The sequence below is a fragment of the Apus apus genome, chromosome 3 (assembly GCF_020740795.1).
Source record: "Apus apus isolate bApuApu2 chromosome 3, bApuApu2.pri.cur, whole genome shotgun sequence".
Taxonomy (NCBI): domain Eukaryota; kingdom Metazoa; phylum Chordata; class Aves; order Apodiformes; family Apodidae; genus Apus; species Apus apus.
Genome location: NC_067284.1, coordinates 56,872,568 through 56,893,706, shown reverse-complemented (window position 1 = coordinate 56,893,706; position 21,139 = coordinate 56,872,568). Strand labels below are relative to the sequence as shown.

Sequence of the window (21,139 nt, the reverse complement as noted above, 5' to 3'; positions counted from 1 at the left end):
TTTTGGGGGGTGTGTGAATGAATAACAACAAGCAATAAGCAAGCGGGGAGAGAAAACAGCCTGATTCCAAGCAGAGAGGTGTAAGCCACAAAAAGGCACTGGGGCTGTCAGGCCTCGAGTCTGCCTCCCTGCAGTGCCACAGGAAAGCAGTGACATAAACTGGGCATGTGATCTTCCAACAGCATCTTGAGCCAAAGATGCTGAAGCATCTAGAAAGAAGTGGTGACAGAGAAGCTTTTAGTCAAATTACTTGGCTAGCAAGCCTGCTGGCTTTGGGAGGAGGAATGAATGAACCCTGCTTACCTATATTGTGTACAGTTATTAGGAAAGCAGGGAACAACCCCTCGATGCCGCAGAATGCAGCCCAGGCGTGCTCATCACGAAGCTAAAAAATCAAAACACATAAGCAAAATAAAGTTATTGAGACTTGCTGGAGCTTCCTCATCGCCTTGAGGAGCCGGTGTGTCAAGCTCCGGGCTCGCAGGTGCCCGTGAGGCTGACGGAGCCGCTATCGGATGCCTCTGCGGCAGGGAGAGGTGTGGGGGACGGCGAGAGGAGCCGGTGCCCCGGGGAGAGGCGCTGGGCTCCGGTGGGTGGCAAGCAGCTGAGACCCTCTGGCTGGGAGTAAGGCCCAGGGAGGAGGAGGAGGAGACGGGGGACTGGGGCTTGCAGTGGCCCACCTCCCCTCCGGAGGGGGGGTACACACCGGGGTATGTGAGGCTGCTGCTCTCTGCTGCAGGAGGAAAGTTGGCCACGCTGCCACGCAGGGCTGGTTCTCCCGCCTCCCTGCCTCCCTCCTCCTCCTCCTCCTCCTCCTCCTCCTCCTCCCAGCCAGTCGAGCGCACAGTGCGGGCAGGCGGTGCAGGCGGCACAGCCCCGCCGCCCGGCCCCGCCGCCGCCCCCGCCGCCGGGATGCTGCCGGGCGCCGAGCCCGGGCGCTGAGCCGCCGCCGGACCGGGAGCCGCGCCTTCCCTCCTGCAGCCCCCGGCGGGAGGACCGCGCTGCGGGTCACCTTGCAGGGAGGTGAGTGACCCCCTCTTCCACCCCACCCCCCCCCCCATCCCGCTCTCCCCCTCCGAGGAGCCATGCACCAAATTCCCGCTCACCCTCCGGAGCTGAGCCGCCAGGCACGGAGCGGGGGGCACCGCGGGGAGTCTCTGGGGAGAGCTCCCCTGGAGCTCCCCCGGGGAGCGCGGGGGCTTGGGGCCGTCCGCGGGCCGGGGCGGCTGGGATCCTGCCCCCGCCCGGCAGCGGGGGATGCCCGCAGCGGTGCTTCCCCGGTGCCCTGCTGGGAGCCGGAATTCGCGTCCCAGGTCGTGCACGGCGCGCCTGGCGGGGGTCAGCGGGGGGGTCTGGCCTTTCCAGTGCAAGAGCGCTGCTGGGAGCACTGGAAGGGAAACTATGCGGGCGAGGGGGGGGGGATGTCCTTCTTTTTCCTTCCCTTCCCCAGGAGAAATCCCCTCCAGCTCACTGTGTCCGAGCATCTTTCCCTCCCAGCACCCGGCCATCCCTCCAGTCCAGGGGAGTTTCTTCCCCGGCAAGAGGGTTGGGGGGTGTGTGTGTGTGTGTATGTGTGTGTGTGTAAGTGTGTGTGCACGGCCCCGTGCAGGCTCCGGGGCAGAGCCTGAGCCAGGGGACAGGCGGCAGGGAGGCTGGGCTCCTTGCAGCCACAGCTGCCCTCTCCCCTCACCAGCCTGCTCGAGAGGCGCCCGGTTGAATTTCTTTCCCTTCCCACCCCGTAGTTTGCGGGCAGCGACAGCGAAGTTGGAGCGAGGGATGGTTAAGGCGAGGAGACAGGAGCGGTCCCTGCTATTCAGTGGCAGAGAAGGGTGACCTTGGTTAAGTCCCCCACGGCTGCCCCATCCTTCTGGGTCACTAAAGCATCCCACAAGGGGTCAAGGAGAACCCTTCAGTAGGGAGAGGCTGGCAAATGCATTGAGACCTTTCTGGAACTGGCACTGCAGGAGTGCGAGCCTTCCTGGAACAGGACTGGCCGTGCTCACTGGTCCAGCGGTGCAGGAGGAGAGTTGCAAGGCGTCTATGCGGGACTGAGGGGGGTGGTGGGTTCCCCCCACCCCAGCTCCCCCCCCCCCCCCCATAAAAACATGGAGCTACCTAGTGGCAGGAGTTGCTCTGGAAAGCAATCTGTTGAACTGAGTCTTCAAAATAACTGGAGGGGAGGCTGCAGCCTCAGCGTGTCATGAGAGAGAAATGTGCCCAAAAAAGATCTAAACTTTCCAGGGAGATTAAATATTCAAATCACAAATGATTAGACATTAATCCCTCATAAACAGGGCATTAACAACAATTAAAAGATGCTTTGATATTCTTAAATCCGGGAAGATGAGTTAACTGGTAGTTTCAGGGGGATTATTGTGTGTTGTAAAATGCAGTCAGAGCAGAGAATGAGAATGTACTTTTCTACATTCATGTATTTAAATGACTTGCTCTTAATTATAGTTAATGAGCTATCATCTTCAAAGTAGCTGCATTTAGATGCTCTCCGTGTTCCTTTCAAATTACCTTGCTCCAAAGAATAGGCCAGTTCTAATTTTACTGGCCAAGGTGACATTTTATTGGCAATTTGGTAACTACAGGTCATGCCAGGATGTACGTTGGATGAATGCATTTGTAGGAATTAAATGAAGTTTCCTTTTATTAAGTGAGCAAGCAGAAATCTCACACCACTGGTACTATACACTCTGGAATAAATCTCACATGCACAGGAAGGCTCTTGGTTATACAAATGCAGATGTAATGCAGTACTAGTGTATATAGGCACCACCACAACACATTTAACCTGATGAAGGCTGCTTCCTGGATTTAAAATGCTTTTGCTTCTGAGAATAGTGTTAGAGAAAAGGTGCAACATAGTTGTAAATGGTTTTTGTTTTGACTGTAAATTCATATATACAGACAATTATAAATGCTTCTGTTCGGGAGAGTTTTTAATACTGCCTATGTGTGTATTATGATTGCACATTACATACTGGGACTTTCAAATTTTGTTTTCTTCACTTTGAAGACGTGACTTTTCACAGGTTATTCTTTGTATAGTGCCATTGGAAAAAAAAATTGAGAAGAATTGCAGAGATTTAAACAGGAGGAAAACACTCTGCATGTTCAGTGACTTGGCTTTGCCAGCTGTGAATGAACAGTGTGTGTGTGAGAGAGTGTGTATCTGCTCATGTTTCAATACACATCCTCTGGATATCAAATCAAGTGTTTCTGGATACTCCTTCTGTAGTAAAAGTTGGAAACTACTTGGAGCAATGAGATCACAGCAAAATGCTCCTCAGCAGGTGTAAAAGTCTGTGACCCTGAGTATTCAGGTGAAGCTGGTTCAGCTTATACTGCCTAAGAATCAAAAGAAATGGTGCTTTCAATTTGGTGTCATAATATCTGAAGAGTGACAACTTCTGGTTGTTTTCATTGCACCAGCAAAGACTGCATTTTCAAATAGTGGTGCAGTACATGAGAGATGTGAGTCTGTGCATGCCTCTAGCACTACCTATTTTATACATGGCATCCCTGTAGATGTGTATCTTTGTATATGTTTCTGTATAAAACCTGAATGTGTAAACTTCCCTCATTAACTGTTCATCCAAATCTGTGCTGTAAAGTACTTCTGTCCTTAAGCTCTGAGACTTTAATTCACTGAGGCACAAGAAGAATGAACTGACTGTTCACATCAAGATGGCATAATTTGAGCAGAGGTTTAATGGGGTTTATGTGCTTTGATTGAGTGGTCAGACCCCTTAAAAATCCCCAGGGAGAATGAAGATCTCTGAAATGGTGCTTGCAACTGGATAATTTGCTCAGAAGACAATCACGGCATAATCAAATAGTTCAGCTCCTTGAGGGGGAACCTGCTCATTATAGGTCCCATGAGACATGTTGCCTGGCTTTCAGATCCTGCAGGACAGCTGTGCTTACCGAGCATCTTCAGGACTTCTCCCACAGCAGCTGCCTGCTACACGCAATGGCTGATCCAGTCCTTTCCCACTGTGTGTGGTGTCCCCATGCCACTCACCCACCCACCTTTCAGCTGCTATTCTTGTGCTCTCTGCAACAAAATGATCTTCCTTCTCTCCACTGCAAGTGGCTTGCAAGATCACAGAGACAAAACTGAGTTAATACACTGCCAGCCAAATGCCTGTGCCTCCCATATGGAAATCTCCTAGCTCCTTTGTCCCAGAGGGAAGAGGAGTTTTCTTAGGGTCTGGTAAAGCCCTAAGTCTAATAGACTCCATTATTGATTTCAACTCTGATTTCTGCAGGGAGGGATGAGTATAAGGTTAAGAAAGGTCTGTAAAGGTCAACCCATCCCCACTATCCCCAGTGATGCTACTTTTTAGTGTTTCCCTGCCTGTCCTATCTGCCTCCAGCTACCATGCCTCGCTATGGCTAAATCACTTATTTGGTAAAGCTTTTGTCCCACAGTGTATTCCTGGCTCTGCAATTCTTTTAGAGCCTGATAAAACAAGGCTGATTTTATTGCCCCAGCAGTGGCTGCTTAATCTAATCATTCTCACTCTGATGAACTGGCACTAGCAATTTTACAGTATCACGGAAGCATTTTTCTAGCGAAGTGACTTACAAAGCTGGAGTGCTTTTACAGAAACCTTCATTTTGCACCCAGTCTTTACCACTAAGCTGTATTCCTGTTCTGTCCTCTCTTTATCATTCCGTCTTCAGGAATATCTTAAATCCCACCCTGGAGCATAGCGTTGGTGAGTAACATGGAGAGCAAGAGTAAGGCACCTAGTCCTACTTTGCTTCCTGCATGCAATGTGGAAACGAGTAGAGCCAGACAAGCACGGTGTATGCAGGGACCAGGCTCTAGGGGGTCTTGGCTGCCCATCAGGAATAAGATTTGAGTGAGTTAGTAGGGCCAGTCCTGGAGCCACATCTGGGTGTTTCTGTCTGTCCGTGGACACGCTCGGCGCTGAGGCTCAGGCTGGACCCGGGGCAGGCAGGCAGGCAGGGTCCCAGCACCAGTGTCCGCAGCAGGGGGGTGTCCCACGCAGAAAGCGTCCGAATGGGCCTCAGGGAGGAGGGAAGGGCCCACCTGCTGCACTCGCCCCTTTGATACCCCCTGACCCACCTGTCCCCTCAGTGTCACTGTCCAGAGCCAATGAGCGTCCCTGAGCCCCAAGTTAGGGCGGTGACTGCCAGGGGCACAGGATGGCTTGTCGTCCATCCTTTCTGTCCCGGGCCACAGCTGTTGTTTTGGGTTCAGTTGTCCTGGAGAAGCAAGTCTGTTTTAGTCCATTAGCTGGGGATAATCAGGAGAGGCCTTCCCTGGCTTAAAAGATATTTTATTCAGGCTTGTGTGGGGAAGAAAAGAAGTTTCCCACAGTTACAAACACATTTAACTGGGGATTTTAGGTCAAAGGGAGACACTGGAGTCAGCCTGCAGGCAGACCAAGGGGGTCAGGTGATGCTGTGATTTTGATACTCCTGGGTAAGCCACTTCAGGTTCATTTGGATGCTCTGTTGTATCCAGCAGGGACTTTGCTTTTCTGTGGATTTCTATAGGGCAGAGCATCAGGTGGCTTCTTCTAGGCTGGAGAATTTTAATTCTGTTGAAACACCAGGCATCACTTAAGTTGTGTAGAGGGTTTTTTTGGTGGTAACTCAGTCCTTTCCACACCTTTTAATCTTAGATTGACGCTCCGAAACTGTGGCGTAGGGACCAAGAGAACTGAGGCATCGTATCTTTTCACCTGAGAATGCAGCTCATCCATCACGTAAATGTGCAGTGAAGCAAGTGGTTCAACTGTGCTTAAGTTTTTACTCTGCAAAGCATGGGTTATGGTTAATTCCACAAGAGCGCTAGTTCTGGCCCCAAACTTGGCATGTGAGTGTCCAAGTCAAGTTTTTCCCAGAAGCTGGAGCAGCTTCTCCCTGCCCCAAGAGGGCAGAGGCTAGGAGTGCTCTTTGCTCCATGCAGGAAATCCATGGGACTCACTTTGCATTAAGCTTTGCTCAGTGAGGGCACTCTGAACAATTAAGAATGCAATTATACACCTCAGAGAGCAGCTGTATTCATTTGCTTCAAAAGTGAAAGGCAGCACAATTTTCTGCTCTTTGAGTTGGCAAAGAGATCCTTCAGCCTGACGACACTGCTGAAGGTACTGACCTGAGCTATTTCATTATGTGTCTCTCTATTTATTATGTCATGAAAGTCACTTTTGTTGTGCTGGACCAAATCAGAGGGTTTTATAGAACTTCTTTGGATGGCTGGAGGGAGGAGAAATGTCGGCTTGGCCTTCTGTTGGGACAGATGCATCTTTTAAAGCAAGAATTGCTGGTCATGATGCAATCTCCCCAGTTTGAATTTCTCACTTAAAAAGGCATGGAGCCTTATTTTAGACTGCTTTCACTTTCCAAAATAATTGCCATAAGTTGTGAAAATGGTTGGACTTGATGATCTTTAAGGTCTTTTCCAACCTCAACGATTCTATGATTCTAAATGGCAAGGTGATTTCATAGTAGTGCCTCCCATAACAGCCAGGGATATTTGCAGTAAAGCAGGTGCTGTTATTCAGGTCAGTTATTTATTAGCTGGAAAGTGCAGGTTTTTTATCAACTGAAGTTATGAATTTGGACTGAACTGAAAAAAGAGTTGAGGCTGTCAAAATTAGTTGGGAAGGAGCATCGCTAGAGAAGTCTGAATGTGTAATTTTTTTATTGGAGGCAACTTAAAGCAAATTTAACTAAAAGCTAGTTGATTAAATTAAAAAGAAATAAATAAATGAAGCATTACACTTCATTTTGACTCAGGCAAGATGCTTTCATCTGCTTAAAAGGAAATATTTTGTTGCAGGGATAACAGTTCGTGTTTTAGGTCAACACAAGGTAATTCCTCCTTTCTCCCTACTGTTCTTTGGTTCAGCTACTGCAATTATTCAGGCAGATCTAATATGCATATGGTAATTGTTTCCACATTTAAATATACCTCTGGATATGCAATCAAGAAACCTGGATTTTATTTCCAGCTCTGCTACTGTGTCTGACCTGACCTTGGGCATTTCGCTGTATTCTGAGTCCCTCCTTTTCAGGGCAGGATGGGCCCATGTCTCACAGTGGATTTGCTGCATATTGGTAACACTAAAATAGCATGAAGGTCTTTTTAATTCCACTGTTAGCAATTAAACATTTAGCTGTCACTATTGCATGCATTCCGAATTCTCCCAGTGTGACTTAGTTGCATTGCCTTATGAAACTCCCTGCAATTTACTTAATAGGTCAAAAGGAATTTCAGCTGCTGAAATAGCAGCATTCCCTTAAAACAAAACCTAATTTAATGAGCCCAGTGAAATCAAAGAAGAAAAATACCAGTGGGAGAGGTTTTTTTCCTTCCTTAAATATTTCGTTTTGTAATCAGCTCTCCAGGTCCATGCATTGCCTGTGATTTCTCTCAAGCAAAAGGTCCATATGCATTGTTGCAATTTCTAGATGTTTGAAATACCTCAAACCATGTTGAAGCCTATTGCATTATGCATTAAAAACTCCCTCATACCTGAAAGCTTGCACCAGGAAACCTTCAGCCTCCAAGCCTCTTACAATATGGTTCTTAACAGGCTGCAGCTCTCACCATTTGGCTTGCTTGCTCTTCAAGAAAGCTTTCTGCTCCCTGCTTTCTGTGTGCTGGCAGTGGGGTAACCAGCATCAAACACAGAAGTAGTTTGTTGAATCTGCTGGTTGTGAGGCTGCTCCAGTTTCTGCTGGTGGCACGGCCCTGCAAAGGGCTGTTATTGTCCCTTCTTGCCATGCTGATACTACGTTTAGAGTCACCAAGGAGTTGGCAGAAGAATGTGGATGGAATCAGTGTCTTGTTGGGAGCATGGGAGACAGGTGGGAATCAGTTAGGAGTAGAAAGGTTTGGATCATAGGTTAGTTCTTGTTGAAGGAAAAGCAGGAAATCTCTAGTCGAATCTCATGCTCAAAGCAGTGTCAGCCTGGTTACACCAGGTTGCTCAGAGCTTCGTCCAGTTGGGTCTTAAAAACCTCCAAGGATGGAGACTGGACAGTGTCCCTGGGCAACCTTTTCCAACTCTTAACTGTCTTTCTTGTGAAAAGATTTCCCTTTATATCCAAGACCCCTATTGCAGAGGCACGTGCACTCTTTGAGCCCTTTCTCCTGGCTGAATTTCTGCAAGATCTGCAGGGAATGGCTGCAGGTACAGTTGTAAGCCTTGATAGCAGATGGGGACTCTGCCTTCAGCCTCACCAGGTTTGTCTTCATCTCTAGGTTTTCCTGCCAGTTATCCAGGCCTTTGGCTTGGTGATGTCTGCTCTGCCAGGATGAATGTCTTTCTGATCTCTTGTGAAGAAGGGGCTGGGACTTTTCAACTGTAGCCTGGTATTTCAGAGGTAACAGAATTACTTGTTCACACAGAACTTCTGGTACCTGACAGGGGTCTCCAGAAATCTGAAAGACCCTGATGCTGTGCTAGAGCTGTGCAAAAGGGAGAGACCCATCAAGGCAGCAGGACAACAATGTCCTGCCAGGTCACAGAGGAACTAAGGAGTTTTGGGATGGTGAGCAGTAGCAGAGCTGCCTTCTGCTCCTTGTCTGCCAGAGTCCAGGACACAGTGTTTAGCTGTTCTCTCCATGCCCTCTCTACAGCTTGCATTTCTCTGTCTCACACCCTTTGCTTAATTAGTTCATCAGCCACTGTCATCATAGCAGGAGTCTGCAGAACACCCAGCAGAGCATAGCTCTCATTGCAGCTACTGTAGCTGGGCTCTGCTGTAACACAACTGATAGCTTAATAAACCTCAGCATTGCAGACCAAATACCTTGGCACTGGTTGCAGCTTCTTGTTAAAATAAGAAAGAGAGAGAAAAAAAGAAATGCAAGAAATTGGTAAGAATGATGGTTACAATAATTAATGGCTTCACTTTTAATACTAGAGACCAGGGTAAAAATATCTAATCCCCAAGGTAAAAATTGCATTGAAGTTTGATCTATTTGTCAATAGCTTGAACTTGGTTTTCCATTCTGGCTACAGCCTCAAGTCTGAAAATGCAGAATTATTTCTGGTTAGCCTGACTACCAGTGAGTGATTTATGGAGAGAAATTCAAACTGTGTGAAGACAAATGAAACCTGAATCAAACCAGTTAAATTATCTCCTCATCTTGGAGCACACTGCACAGCTCTTATTTAGAGGGCCCTGATGAGTTTCATTTTCCTGTCAGCATCATTCCGAAACCGCTCCGTGGTCCTAAGTAATACAAGTGGCTCTTTTTCACTTTGAGTGTTGGCTCCGTGCGGAGAAGGTGCAGGGAAAGGTCCCTGCCTCAGGTGGTCTATCAGAAGTTATCTGCTCAGTCGTGCCGCCATCCAGGATCCTCTGGGCTGCAGTTTGACATGGAAACTGGAGCAATCTCAGTTTTAGGACCTGATTGTGAGTTGCGGACATGTGAGCCTGATCTGGGACAGGTCATTGACAGCCCTTACTGGAAGGATGGTGACCGAATCCACATCCAAGGAGCCCCCTGCAGGCAGGACACAGTCCCTGATCCATTGCATTAGCACTTGCTGCCTTTTGCCCCTGAGCGTTGCTCACAGCCACATGCCCCTATTCATGGCTCCTTCATCTGAACCTGAGGGACTCCTTTCACCTGCTTAACTCATCTGAAGTTTACTGTTAAGATAAGAGGGTCTCCCCTGTTTTTTTCAAGGGTATTGTTACTCTGAAGAGGGGACTGAGCCCACCGGTCCTGTGTATCTTGCATACCTGCAATTCACTTTTCCCAAGAAACATCCTTGTGTGTCTGCAGGAGGTGAAATGAAGCCCAGCCTTTCAGTCTAATTCTCCCACCAACACTGAGGTAACAGCAGGTGACAAAGGCCCTGGAAATCTGATTTGATTTCCTTCAGCCGGTTGTTGGGAAGAGAAAAGCCCAGGGGAGATTTTCTTTGATCCATGAGGATGTGAAATTTCATTTGTGGCTGACAATACTCTTAATCGTGCCTTTTATTGATGAAGAATCTCTGGGTACCACAACTGTTTCTCAGTTTCCCTAGACAGCAATTGACCTTGTTCCAGCTATGCATCAAAATGCACTGGCAATCAAGGTGCTATTGATTTAAACCTAGTGGCCAGCCACTCAGAAATTTCACCTCAAAAAGAAAAATCAATGCTACCTTATTATTATTATTTCTGTTAGGTATTATAATGAAAAGGCATAAGAGTCTTGCCAGCTCCTTGCCATTAAGCAATACACTTGCAGGGCCAAAAACATTGAGTCAGGCTCTGGTGAGATAGCCAGCCAGCTACAGATGGAAATGACTCTAGGGTTAAACAGTTTTCTTTGATTGCATGCTGCCATCTGCATCTGTCTTTGCTGACCTTCCCTGAGGCATGCAAGCTGCAATGCTGCGTGGGACTCTGGAGAGGATGTCTTGAGCAGTGCATTAGCCCTATTAATGGAGGAGCTCTGTGTGGCAAGGGGATGTTGCCTGTCTTGTCCTTGCCTCGTTTTGGATGCTTTCTTTCCTCCCTCCCCCATCCCAAAGGGGAAAGTGTCACTCAGAATCTGCAATATTGGTTTACAAGGCTGGTTTAGATGCATGGCAGGTAGGCACCAGCCAGATAGATGCTTAGGTCCATGATAGGACTGAGCAACACCACAGGCTCCCTCCTAGCTAGTAAATGAGGCATACAAGGATCCATCCTGTTGCCCATGGGCTGAGCAGTCCAACATTTACTATGTCCATGCTGCTAATCTCTCTTTTCTGCCAAAATTAAGTGATTTTCCCCTTGGGTCTTCTCAGGAGCATGCATGGCACTTATTTATTGCAGTGTTGGTATTGTCTGGGAGAGGGCACAGGCTGGTGTGATTGATTAGGGAGGCTGCTTGAACCTGAAATGTAGTTGTTCTCATTTCCTTGGGAAGGTAGAGATAGTGGCCATACCATACCAAAGCCATCATCAGCAGTCCTGGTTTAGGTCTTTTGCAGAACCTTATCTGTCAGCACTCCAGAGACTTTGGAGCCAAATCTCTTTTTTCAGTGTTGTTGAGTCTTAGGCTTCCTTTTTATAGGGCTTTTTCAAACAGAGCATGGCTCCTGCATCACTTAGGCTGATGAACATTTAGGAGCAAGAGATGACACAGGGTGGTTCTGACTCCTGACAACACCAGTGACATTGTGAAGTGCTCCTGGGTCTCAGGTCACTTAGGCATATTAAAGCGTTTTCCACTGTGAGCTCTGCTTACTTTTCCCCTCTCGTTCTCGAGGAGTGTGAGAAGACCTGAAGGATGGTTTTGCTTTCCCAAGATTTTGGAGAGTCCTCATGCAAGTAAACATCAAAGAGATTGGAACGATCCTTCCTCATAATCCATAGCCAAGTATCATCTGGGTGATAGGGGAGTGCAGAGACAACATGAAGGGAATCAGATAGATCTGCTTGAAGTCATGAGATAAAGCTGCCTTAAAATGGCATTTTCCTGAGTGCTGCACAAGCCAGACAATACCCCTTTGTTGAACTGGTGTGACTACATGGAGGTGCAAGGCCTGACCCAAGCTTTGCTGCATCCATTGATGCAATGACCAAGAGTTCACCTTTCTACCCATTTTTCTGAGAGAGGATCTGGTTATTTTGAGCATCTTCTTCCAATTTTTCCTGCCTTGGTGATATATTTCTGCTGGCTACCTCATTTGCTTGGACAAGAATGCTAAGAATGCTTCTGAGATGGTTTACACTTTTGGGTGAAATCTCTCAGACTTCAGTGGGATTGATAGTTGGTGTCACATGTCAGGGAGCCTTGCACTTTCTTCAGTGAGCTCATGGAGAACTGAGCAAAGTCTCCTGACAACTTGCTCCTTAATTGCTGAGTTTTTCTCAGCTTCTACCTGTGGTGATGTACTTTTGCTTTGTTTCTTTGGGAAGAGTGGGAGGAAGAAGGGGAAGGTTTCTGGGCAAGCTGTTAGAGACACAGTAGAATGATCTGCTAAGCAAGTGGACCCATCCAACTTTAGCTGTGTTCCTCAGCTGAGGTTGTGGCTGGGTCCCACCCCACCTCTGAAGCCTCCTAAATGGCAAAACTGGGACAGTTTAGAAAGCCCACAAAAGGTCTTGCAGGTTGCCAGCACTTTGTGGGGACTGGTGGAGGGAAGACTGTTGTGCCACAAAGGCCAGTCCTAAGGCAAATGTGCAACATGTTGGCCTCCCCACACACTCTCACCTGATGAACTTCACTTGCTCCTTCCAAAAGCAGATCCACCTCACGCCAATTTATCTGTGCTGACACAGGCTGATGTTACTTTGCAAGGAGTGGGAAGAGGGCATGGTCTTCTGTTCATTTAGCTCAGGCACAGCTGCATATGGAAATGAGTTTTACTTGGAAAGACAGGGCACCAGCTCTCAGTCTTATCTGCTGCAAAGGGATTGAGGGCTTTAGAGCTAATTGTTTGGTGAAACTGAATGCAAGCTAATCTGCAAATTGGTTTAATTTTGCCAGCAGGTTCCCCAGGTTTGGGGCTGAAAGCCATGTCATGTAAATTCCATGGGATCCCCTGTGTTGAATTTTCACTTGTGTAGGTTTCCTGGAAGTTTATTTAGGACAAGAACTGAACTATTTGATATCAAAATAAAATGGGTTTTCTGCATGTTAAGCCAAGTGCTGTGAAGGCAAATATTGCAGCACACTTAGTTAAGCTCTCTTGTATGTTACACGAGTTTCTCTCTTCGTTTGCAGTATAAGAACAGAAGACCAGCCCTTGGGAATAGTTTAAATATCTCTCACAAGCCAAAGGAGAGACTGCAGGTGTTTGGAGTTTTTTAGAGGAAGTAAAATTAGGCTTTTGCTGCTAGAGGATCTGATACAAAAGGGAAATAGAGAGAAAGCATCAAGTAAAAATAATGCATATGTATATGTGTCTATATGTGTAATTCTTGTTTTCCTCCAGGCAGCACAGTGAGGATAGGCAATCCTGCCTTTAGAATTTGGCCTTAGCCTGGAACATGTGATTTCTATGGTCAGGCCCAGAAACAACCCTGAGCTCACTGTTGCTGTGGCAGATGCATCTGTAATTCAAAATGCATTTTCCTTTGGCTGCACCTGAGCAGAATGAGTACCCTGGTGAGAAAGTGTTTGGGTTGGAAAAAGGTACTTCTCATGCTTTAGTGCAACCCACACAAAACAGGGGTGGTCTTGTGAGACAGAGGATGGTTGTTGTTCCTGTGCAAAAGGAGACAACAAGCTCCTGGGGCTCAAGCGACTCTGCTTCTATGTCTTCCAGGTGAATCTGGATGAGGATGGTCATGCTGACAAGCCCCATCACAGCCATTTAATCTTTCGCCCTGAGGCAGACTCGGAGGCATTTGAGACCCTGTCCAGAGGAGTTTTAATTCCTCTGGGTCAGATTCAGTCTCGCCTTCAGGTGGTGGTTTTTCAGTTGATTTGAAGAGCACTGCCTACTTCTTTTCCCTTCATCTGGGTTTTCAAAGGGTAGTAAAGCACTTGTCAAGGGTGAAGGCTGGCTGTGGAGACTGACAGCTGAACACACCAGCTGCCTGCCCTTCATAATTGCATGCTTTTGAGAAATGAAAATTATTCTTTTATCTTTTCTCTTCTTCTCTTATCAGAGCCTTTAGAGGAAAGGGACATTGTCCCCAGCATGATGGTGTACCTATGGGAGGATGGAGGAGGCATCATAGCTATTCTCTGAAGGGGCCCACAATTACCAAGCCACTTCAGGAGTCCATCTGCTCCTGTTCACCCCATGGATCTGGGGTGGGGTTTTTTGCCTCTTCAAGTGGGGTTATAATTGGAGAGCCAGGGCAGGGTGTGCACATAATGTGTGGCTCTATTTCCTTGTGAGGTGATACCAAAGAAAAGCTGATTTGAGTGCTTTGGTGTGTAATTAATTGCTTGTGACCTCACCTTGGTATCTATTTCCTTTCTTCATCAGGAAAATGGGAGCCACTGCCCCAGTGTGACCTTCCTCTAAGGTACAACAAAATAAAAGACCACCCATCCCACTCCCTCAGACACCTCCCAGTATGGATGGCTTGGTTGAGCAGAACAGTGTGCTAATGCACAATAAGATCACCGAAGCTGGGAAAAGGAATGGTTTAATTAATACAAGGAACTTAGTGGCAGAGAGCCGAGATGGTCTGGTCTCTGTGTACCCAACCCCTCAGTACCAGAGTCGCAGAGCAGGGAGCCTTTCATCTCCAAGCTGCCTGGAGAATGGCAGGAATGACCCTGTGCAGCAGCTCCTGGACCCCAACATGCTGCAGCAGACGGTGGAATCTCACTACCGGCCCAACATCATCCTCTATTCGGAGAATGTGCTGCGCTCGTGGGGCGAGAGCATCAGCTCAGAGTGCTGTGAAACCACCTTCATCGAGGACCGATCCCCTGCCAAAGACAGCCTGGAGTACCCGGACAGCAAGTTCATCGATCTCTCAGCAGATGACATCAAGATTCACACCCTCTCCTACGATGTGGAGGAAGAGGAGGATTTCCAGGAGCTAGAGGTCAGATGTCATTTGGGATATGTGGGGAAGGCTGTGGGGCAAGGGTGTATTTGGGGTGAAGTGTACAGTCTCCAAGGGCTGACCTGCATGGGATCAGCTGCTTTGGAAGCTGGTCTGCATGGGATCAGCTGTATTGTTCTCTCCTCCACCCAGGACAGTGAGCAATTGCTCATCTTTGTTCACTCAGTAAAGTCCCGACTCTGTGGATACTCATGGCAAAATTCCCACTGGCCTGAACAGGAATTACCATTTCCCTCTTGCCTCTGAATGGGCTGGTCAGAAACTGAAGAAGACCCACATTCTTAAGTGCTGTGTAAGGTTGAGACCAGGAGCATCCTGGTTTCAAATCCATGGACTTTGTCCTGTTTCAGCAGGCCAACATAATCTCTTACTTTCTCCTGACTTGAGCAGGGCATAAAGCAGATTGTTTTGCATGCTGGCTCAAACACAAAACCTTTCTGTCTCTGAATGGACACAAACCCAAAAGTCTTTGGGTTTCAAGCCTCAATGAATCCCATGTCTCTGAAATAAAATACTTTTTTTCTGATGGAGTGGAACACTTCATTAGATACCAAATGCAATGTTTGCTTTTAGGTTCCTCTGCTTCACTGATTACTCACAGTAAAGTAAGATACCTTTTGTTCTCCAGATGGTGCATACTTCGGAAATCAACATCCTTCTTTCTTAAATGGTGTCTTTTACTTTAAAAAATATTTTTGTTTTGGCTGAAACCAGCTGCCCAAGTGCAGCACACATTTGTGTTTGCTAGTGTGTGTGGCAATTGAAGGAGTGCATAATGCCCAAACTTTTCCAAATCCCAAAACTTTCTCCAACATTGGAGACAGAAACCTAACCTAGCAAAGACTGCTTGGCTGTCTGGAGCAAAGGCATAGCTTCAACTCAAACATCCAAGATGAGATCAAGAGATTATTTTGTTGTGTTTCTCTGTTGCAAGAGTTTTCTCCACTGAGACCTAACAATTTCTAAAACTTTTATTTTCACCTCCTGTAATACCAGTGCTTCACCCTGTGATCAGCACAGGGGCAACCCTACAAGAGCCCAGCTTCTCTTTTATTCACTTTTCCCTCTGCTTTGATAAGGCAGAGAGAGAGAAGTGTGTTTCCCAGTGTGTGCCAGTAATGCCATACTCGATGCCTCCACAGGGAGACAAAAAGTTTATCTCTGTGTCATGTGAGGATGTTAGCTCCAGTTACACCCTTCTACAGCATTTCAAAATTGACTGTGGGAAGTCTCATTTTCTTAACCTAAACAAGATCCGTGGTTGCTGCCTTTTTGCCCTAGTTTCTTCTATTAAGTAGTGATGCGAGGGACTGCAGTGGACATGTAATTGCCTAATGCTGTTATTGACACATCTGCCCTGATATTAGGGAAAAAAAAAAGGTCTCACTCTTGCCAATCCAAATCCAGGAAGACCTTCTTTAGCCAACTCCTGAAGGATAGGCTAAAAAAGGCCAGGAAAATATGCAGGACAAGAAAACTGTTTTACATCAGAAATATTTTGCCTTCTCTTGGTGGGATTTTTAAGGTGCCTTTGCCATGTTGAGCCCTTGATCAAGGTGTTTTGTCAAAGTGGCACTGCAGGAGCTTGTTCAGCTTTTCATAGAGAACATGTGTTTCTAGAAAACCACCGTAAAACTGAAGGTCTGGACAAAGTGACTTCCACCTTGCCCTCCCTAGATCTCAAGAGGAGAAAGGAGAGAATCTTTGCAAATTTTGGTACCGTGCTGTGACAGTGTGTGCATCATTTTCACTGGCTTCTCCTTCTTTCTGTCCTGCTTCTCTGGACTGTAGCCTGCTGAGGTCAAATGCATCCCCTCTTAAATGGATGTACAGCATCTGACACTATGGAGTCCCAGCCTCAGTAGCACCCTGGCTGGGTGCTGCCATGCCAATAAACAGAGGGGTGTATGGACAGCCATCCTGACATACACATACCACATGCTCCAAGGTGGATGATATTCACCAAGTACACACGCATGCATCTTCCTCTGCTCTGTGTTGGGTTTTCTTCTTCACCGAGAGAATGGAGAAAGGGAGGAGAAAATGAGGCCAGGTCTGGGAAAGGACCTGCCTGACTGGAAACACACGCATTGCTGGAATTGCTGGAAGCCTCTGCTTTTAGCCCAGTATCAGTCTCCATCACTGTGCTACTTAGTCAACCTTTTGCACCACTGCAATTTTCACATTCCTTCATGAACCAGGCCCAAATGATCAACCTGCTGAGCAGCTGCATTTAGCACAAAGGGTCTCATCATGGGGAGTAACTGGCATCATCCCAGCAGGTCCAGATTCTGTGAATGCATCTGGTAGTGCAGAAAGATGGGGAGGAGATGAGAGATACATTCGACAGCATGAGACTAGCAAAAAAGGCGGCTGCTGTGTTGCGCTTTCCTGGTTCCCATCTGGTCAGATGCTGTATCTATGTGGCCAGATGCATGAAGGCCTCCTGGGCCTGGCTAGTACAGAGGTTCACTATAGATACAGCTTCACATTTTGAGACTACAGGAATGGAAGAAATGTGTTTGAGAACAGCAGTCACTGAATAGGGGAATGAACCATGCCACATTGGTAACTACACAAAAATTTGCCTGTCTGTCCAAGTGAAAAAACCAGCACCTGAATCATGCAGCATGAGGCTGGCCCCCTAGAAAGCTTTTTTTCCTACCTGAGAAGAAGAAAATGCTTTTTAAAATTTCTAATAGACTCGAAGTGGGGTGGAAAGGGAGCAGAAGTTAAAAGGAGAATAGTGACAGAGGATGATATAGCAGAGTTGCAAGGTTTTCCTTCTCCACCGCAAGAACCTTGAAGGATTTGCTTCTGACATAGGTAGTGCTCGGCACATAGCTGAGTATGTTGCCACGTGGACTGTCACGCCACAGCTCGTCGAGGGATGGGAGCTGCATAGTCAGAACAGGGGTCAGTTCTTGAAAAGGTTTTTTGTAGTAAAATATCTGCTTTGACACTTCTTTCTGCGAGCAAACTCAAAAAATAGCCCCTTTTTACAAACATTATTAAAGAGGGGACCTTTGTGCAGAAGAGCTGTTGTCACTTGAAAACTGTAGGCTACTGCTTGCACTCCACGTGTCAGGGCAAGGCAAGTGTATTCCCAACTAAGCCATCTCAGTCAAATGCATTCTGAGAGACAGGACAACACTGAGGTTTTGAGTTATTTCCTTCCCATAGCTCTGTGGCACTGCCTGTGTTACTGCAAAGCACCTGCTTGGGTTTTTTTTCAGGACTGGGTATTGAGTTTCTTAGAAACATAGAAACTTCTAACTCACCCCTTTGTAGTCCATGTATCCATGGGCTCCTGTGATACTTGCAGGAGTCCATGGGCGCATGCAGAGAATGGTTTTTATGGTCTCTCCTGATGAGGGTGTTGCTGTCAGGGTTTCATTTTTGAACAGAGTTGGGCTCTTGGTAACCAGAAGGGTGTTGCTTTCCTGCAGAGAACTTCACCACAAAGAAAGTTTCTGAAAAACATGAGTTATTTCAACTGACAGCTTTTGGTGTGAAGAGCTGGCTGAGCTGAACTGCAGGGGTTGCTGCTCTGTTACCTGTCAACCCCTTCAGGATGGGTCTGCCCAAGCTCACCAGTGTCTCTGACAAGCTGCCTCTGAAGAACCTGGGAGATGTAGCCAGGAAGCAGGAGGTGTCCTAAGCAGAGGTCCTGCACATCACTGCAACAATGTGGCCGTGTTTTTTTTTTACTAGCGGTGTTTCTCAGCGCCTGATGTGATGTTATTCCAACTGCCTATGAAAATCATTATTGTCTGGAGGGAAAAACATTTCTGAAACAGCTCTCATTAGCATATACAGCCCCACTTTGCTCCAGCAATCACCAGGCATGAAAGCACATTCTGTCAAAGCTTGAAACTTCTCTTTTCATTGCATATCCTTGAAATAAAATTATTCCCTGTTTAGTTATCTCTGGAATACTTATAAATATCTTATGAGTTTACACCACAACTAATGGACAGACAAGTTGTCAAATGTAGCAGCAGTGAAATATTGCATGAGTTGCTAGCTGAAATACCCTACTGTTAGAGTTCTTGTGTATATGCAGTGCCATCTTTTATCTAGAAATGTCATTTGTTATATTACACTCCTGCTAGTTTTCCTCCTAACCCCTAGATAGATGGCTTATTTAGAGAAACCCAAGCTATTGATGGCAGCAAATTGAATTATTCATATGTGTCGCATAAAAGAATACATCTGAGCTCTCTCTTAAATCCTTTTTCATTTTCCCAACACACCTGAAACAGTCTCTGAAAAAGAAATAAATAGAATGTTCTGGGGATTGAAAGAAGTAAGATAATGTAGTGCTTTCAAGCTAAACCTTCCTTGTTTTTTTCACCTACAAATTGCTGGATGCTGCTGTGAAATTCATCCCTTCAACATGAGCATAGCAGTGTAGAGACAGGTCTCTAAGCCACGTCCTGTTCCATCCAACCCCTCTTCTCAACATTCCCAAGCATCTCCTGGCCTCATCTCTTTTGTGATGTGAAGGGAAGGCTCTGCAGGGGATTTATGCACATTGAGCCCCATGACATGTGTCCTTTTTCTCAATGTGGCCAGCTGGCACAGGCTTGGATGTTCTTGCTTTGTGCTGAGAAGAGCTGAGCTGCTGTGTCCTGAGCATCCCCTCGGAGTAGATATCCAGACAGCATTTTTGGACAACCCCTGAGGAGCTGAGCATGGTGAAGTTACCCTTCCAGGAAGCTCTGCGACATGAGTGAAGAGGCAATCTAGCACAGATGTGGGAGGCTGTAGCATGAATGACATCTGAGGCAGGTCTTGCATGCTTTAGGTACTTGCTTCCTATGGCCATTTCCCTTCAGGATCTTGCACCTCATTTTGACTAATGAATCCAATGGTCATTGCAGTGCTCTTGTAAAAAAACAACAGTATTTTCTCCATTCTGCATCTGGAGAACTGAAGAAAATGGTGCAATTAATGTCTTGCCCAAGCTCACCTACGGAGGAGTTGTGGATCCGGGAATGTCATTTTGGTTTATTTTGCCCTGTGGCACATGCTCAGAAGAACACAGGAACATGGGATAAAGACACAGGGAAAGATGGAGGCATTTAGGGTCTTATTTCTGGAAATATCTAGACCTGTTTGTGGATTGTATTAAGTTCTTTTGGGGACTCAGGTGGCATGCCAGTGGAGAAGAGCTCTGGAAGGACTGCATGAAACTAACTAACTGGCAAAAGGGTGGCAGAAGAGGTATTTCTGTGTAAATAAACGGAAACTTGTAAATTTATGGGAAAATAATCTAATCCATGTGAACTCAATGCAGAGCTTGTTACTGTGAGCTACAACTCCGGAAAGAGACGGTGGAGGAATCATTGTCAGTGCTATGAAGTCCCACAGAATGGTGTGCATCAAGCCATACTTTGAGTATCTGAAAGAACACTTTTGAGAACAAGACAGAGCACTGGCAGTATTTTGCTGCTGTAGCAAAGTTCAGTGCAACCCACTTTCTTAAATGAGATGGGTGATTGTGGTCCCCACTTCTTAAGGATACAGTGGAGATAGAAATGGCAAAGAAAATGATCAAGATGAAGTAGCAGCCTTCTTACAAGGAGCAGTGAAAATGATCAGGACTCTCCATTTTGTAGAGAAGAATGCCAAGGGGAGTATGAGCCAACTGCACAAGATCGTGAAGGGGAAGGATGGGGTGAATGCAGTTTGCCAAAACTGCAATGTTAGAAGCAGGGGACACTTGAGGGAGCTAGTAAGATATTGGCGTAACACAGATGACAGAAAATTCTTCTTCACTCACAGGGTAGTGAACACTTGGTGAATTGCTACCACAAGAGGTTGTGGTGAATAAGCAAGTTCAAAAGGAATTAGACAGATCCATGGATGAAGAATCCATAAAGACTTATTAAAAGGAATTGTCAAAGCTTTTCTTTCTGATACATCTTACACACAGTAGTGGGTACTGGGGGAGCACAAGGGATGGACTGCAAAGTGTCCAGGTTTATGTCATGTCCTGCAGCTGCTGTCAAAGGCAGAGCATGGGGCAAAATGGACCACTGGTCTGACCCTTCAGGACATGCTTTATGTCCCTGGATTCCTTCACAGGCACATTATTAACAGGTTGCAAGAGTAATGATGCTTCATTTGCATTTGATTTATTTTTCTGCCTTAACGGAGAAGCCACTGGAGTCTGGAGATACTGAGCCCTGCCAAGGGATATCAGCCTTTATTAGCCAGCCCTAGGTGAAGGAAGCATGGCTGTGAAGTCACCTTCAGCAGTCTCCAAGTGTCCTGCTATGAATCTTGTTAATAGCAGCCAGGGAGAGTGATTTCCTGTCTCAGCATCACTTCTTTGAGTTGTCAGACTGACTACACAGTGAGGTTCCTGGGCTCCAGCCTGGAAGTGGCATGAGCTTTGGATGAGCTGCATGCTGTCATTTGCAGAAGGTGGGGATGGGGCACACTTCTTTGAGGACTAGGCCACAAAGGAAGCTCTGTCAGCTCTAAAGCAAAAAGAGGACAAGCATAAAGGGTCACCCCCCCTAGCTTGAACTGTGTACTGCTGCTCTTCATGCTGAAGTGACTCAAGGAAGAGGGCGACCTAGTCTTCCTCAACATGCAGTGT

General features: G+C 46.7%; 1 protein-coding gene across 3 annotated transcripts in view; it reads left to right on the top strand.

The window, feature by feature from the left end:
• The first annotated feature begins 954 nt into the window (after positions 1–954).
• The window catches only part of SYNDIG1 (synapse differentiation inducing 1), an 82,085-nt gene continuing 61,900 nt past the window's right edge, over positions 955–21,139 (top strand). For 2 of the 3 annotated variants that reach the window (XM_051615649.1, XM_051615651.1), the window contains exons 1-2: positions 955–1,023; positions 13,935–14,505. In XM_051615649.1, coding sequence (XP_051471609.1) covers positions 14,026–14,505 — 480 coding nt within the window. In that variant the 5' untranslated portion in view covers positions 955–1,023; positions 13,935–14,025. Of the gene's footprint in view, positions 1,024–13,634; positions 13,757–13,934; positions 14,506–21,139 lie in introns of those variants that run through there. The other variant, XM_051615650.1, reaches the window with a different exon arrangement.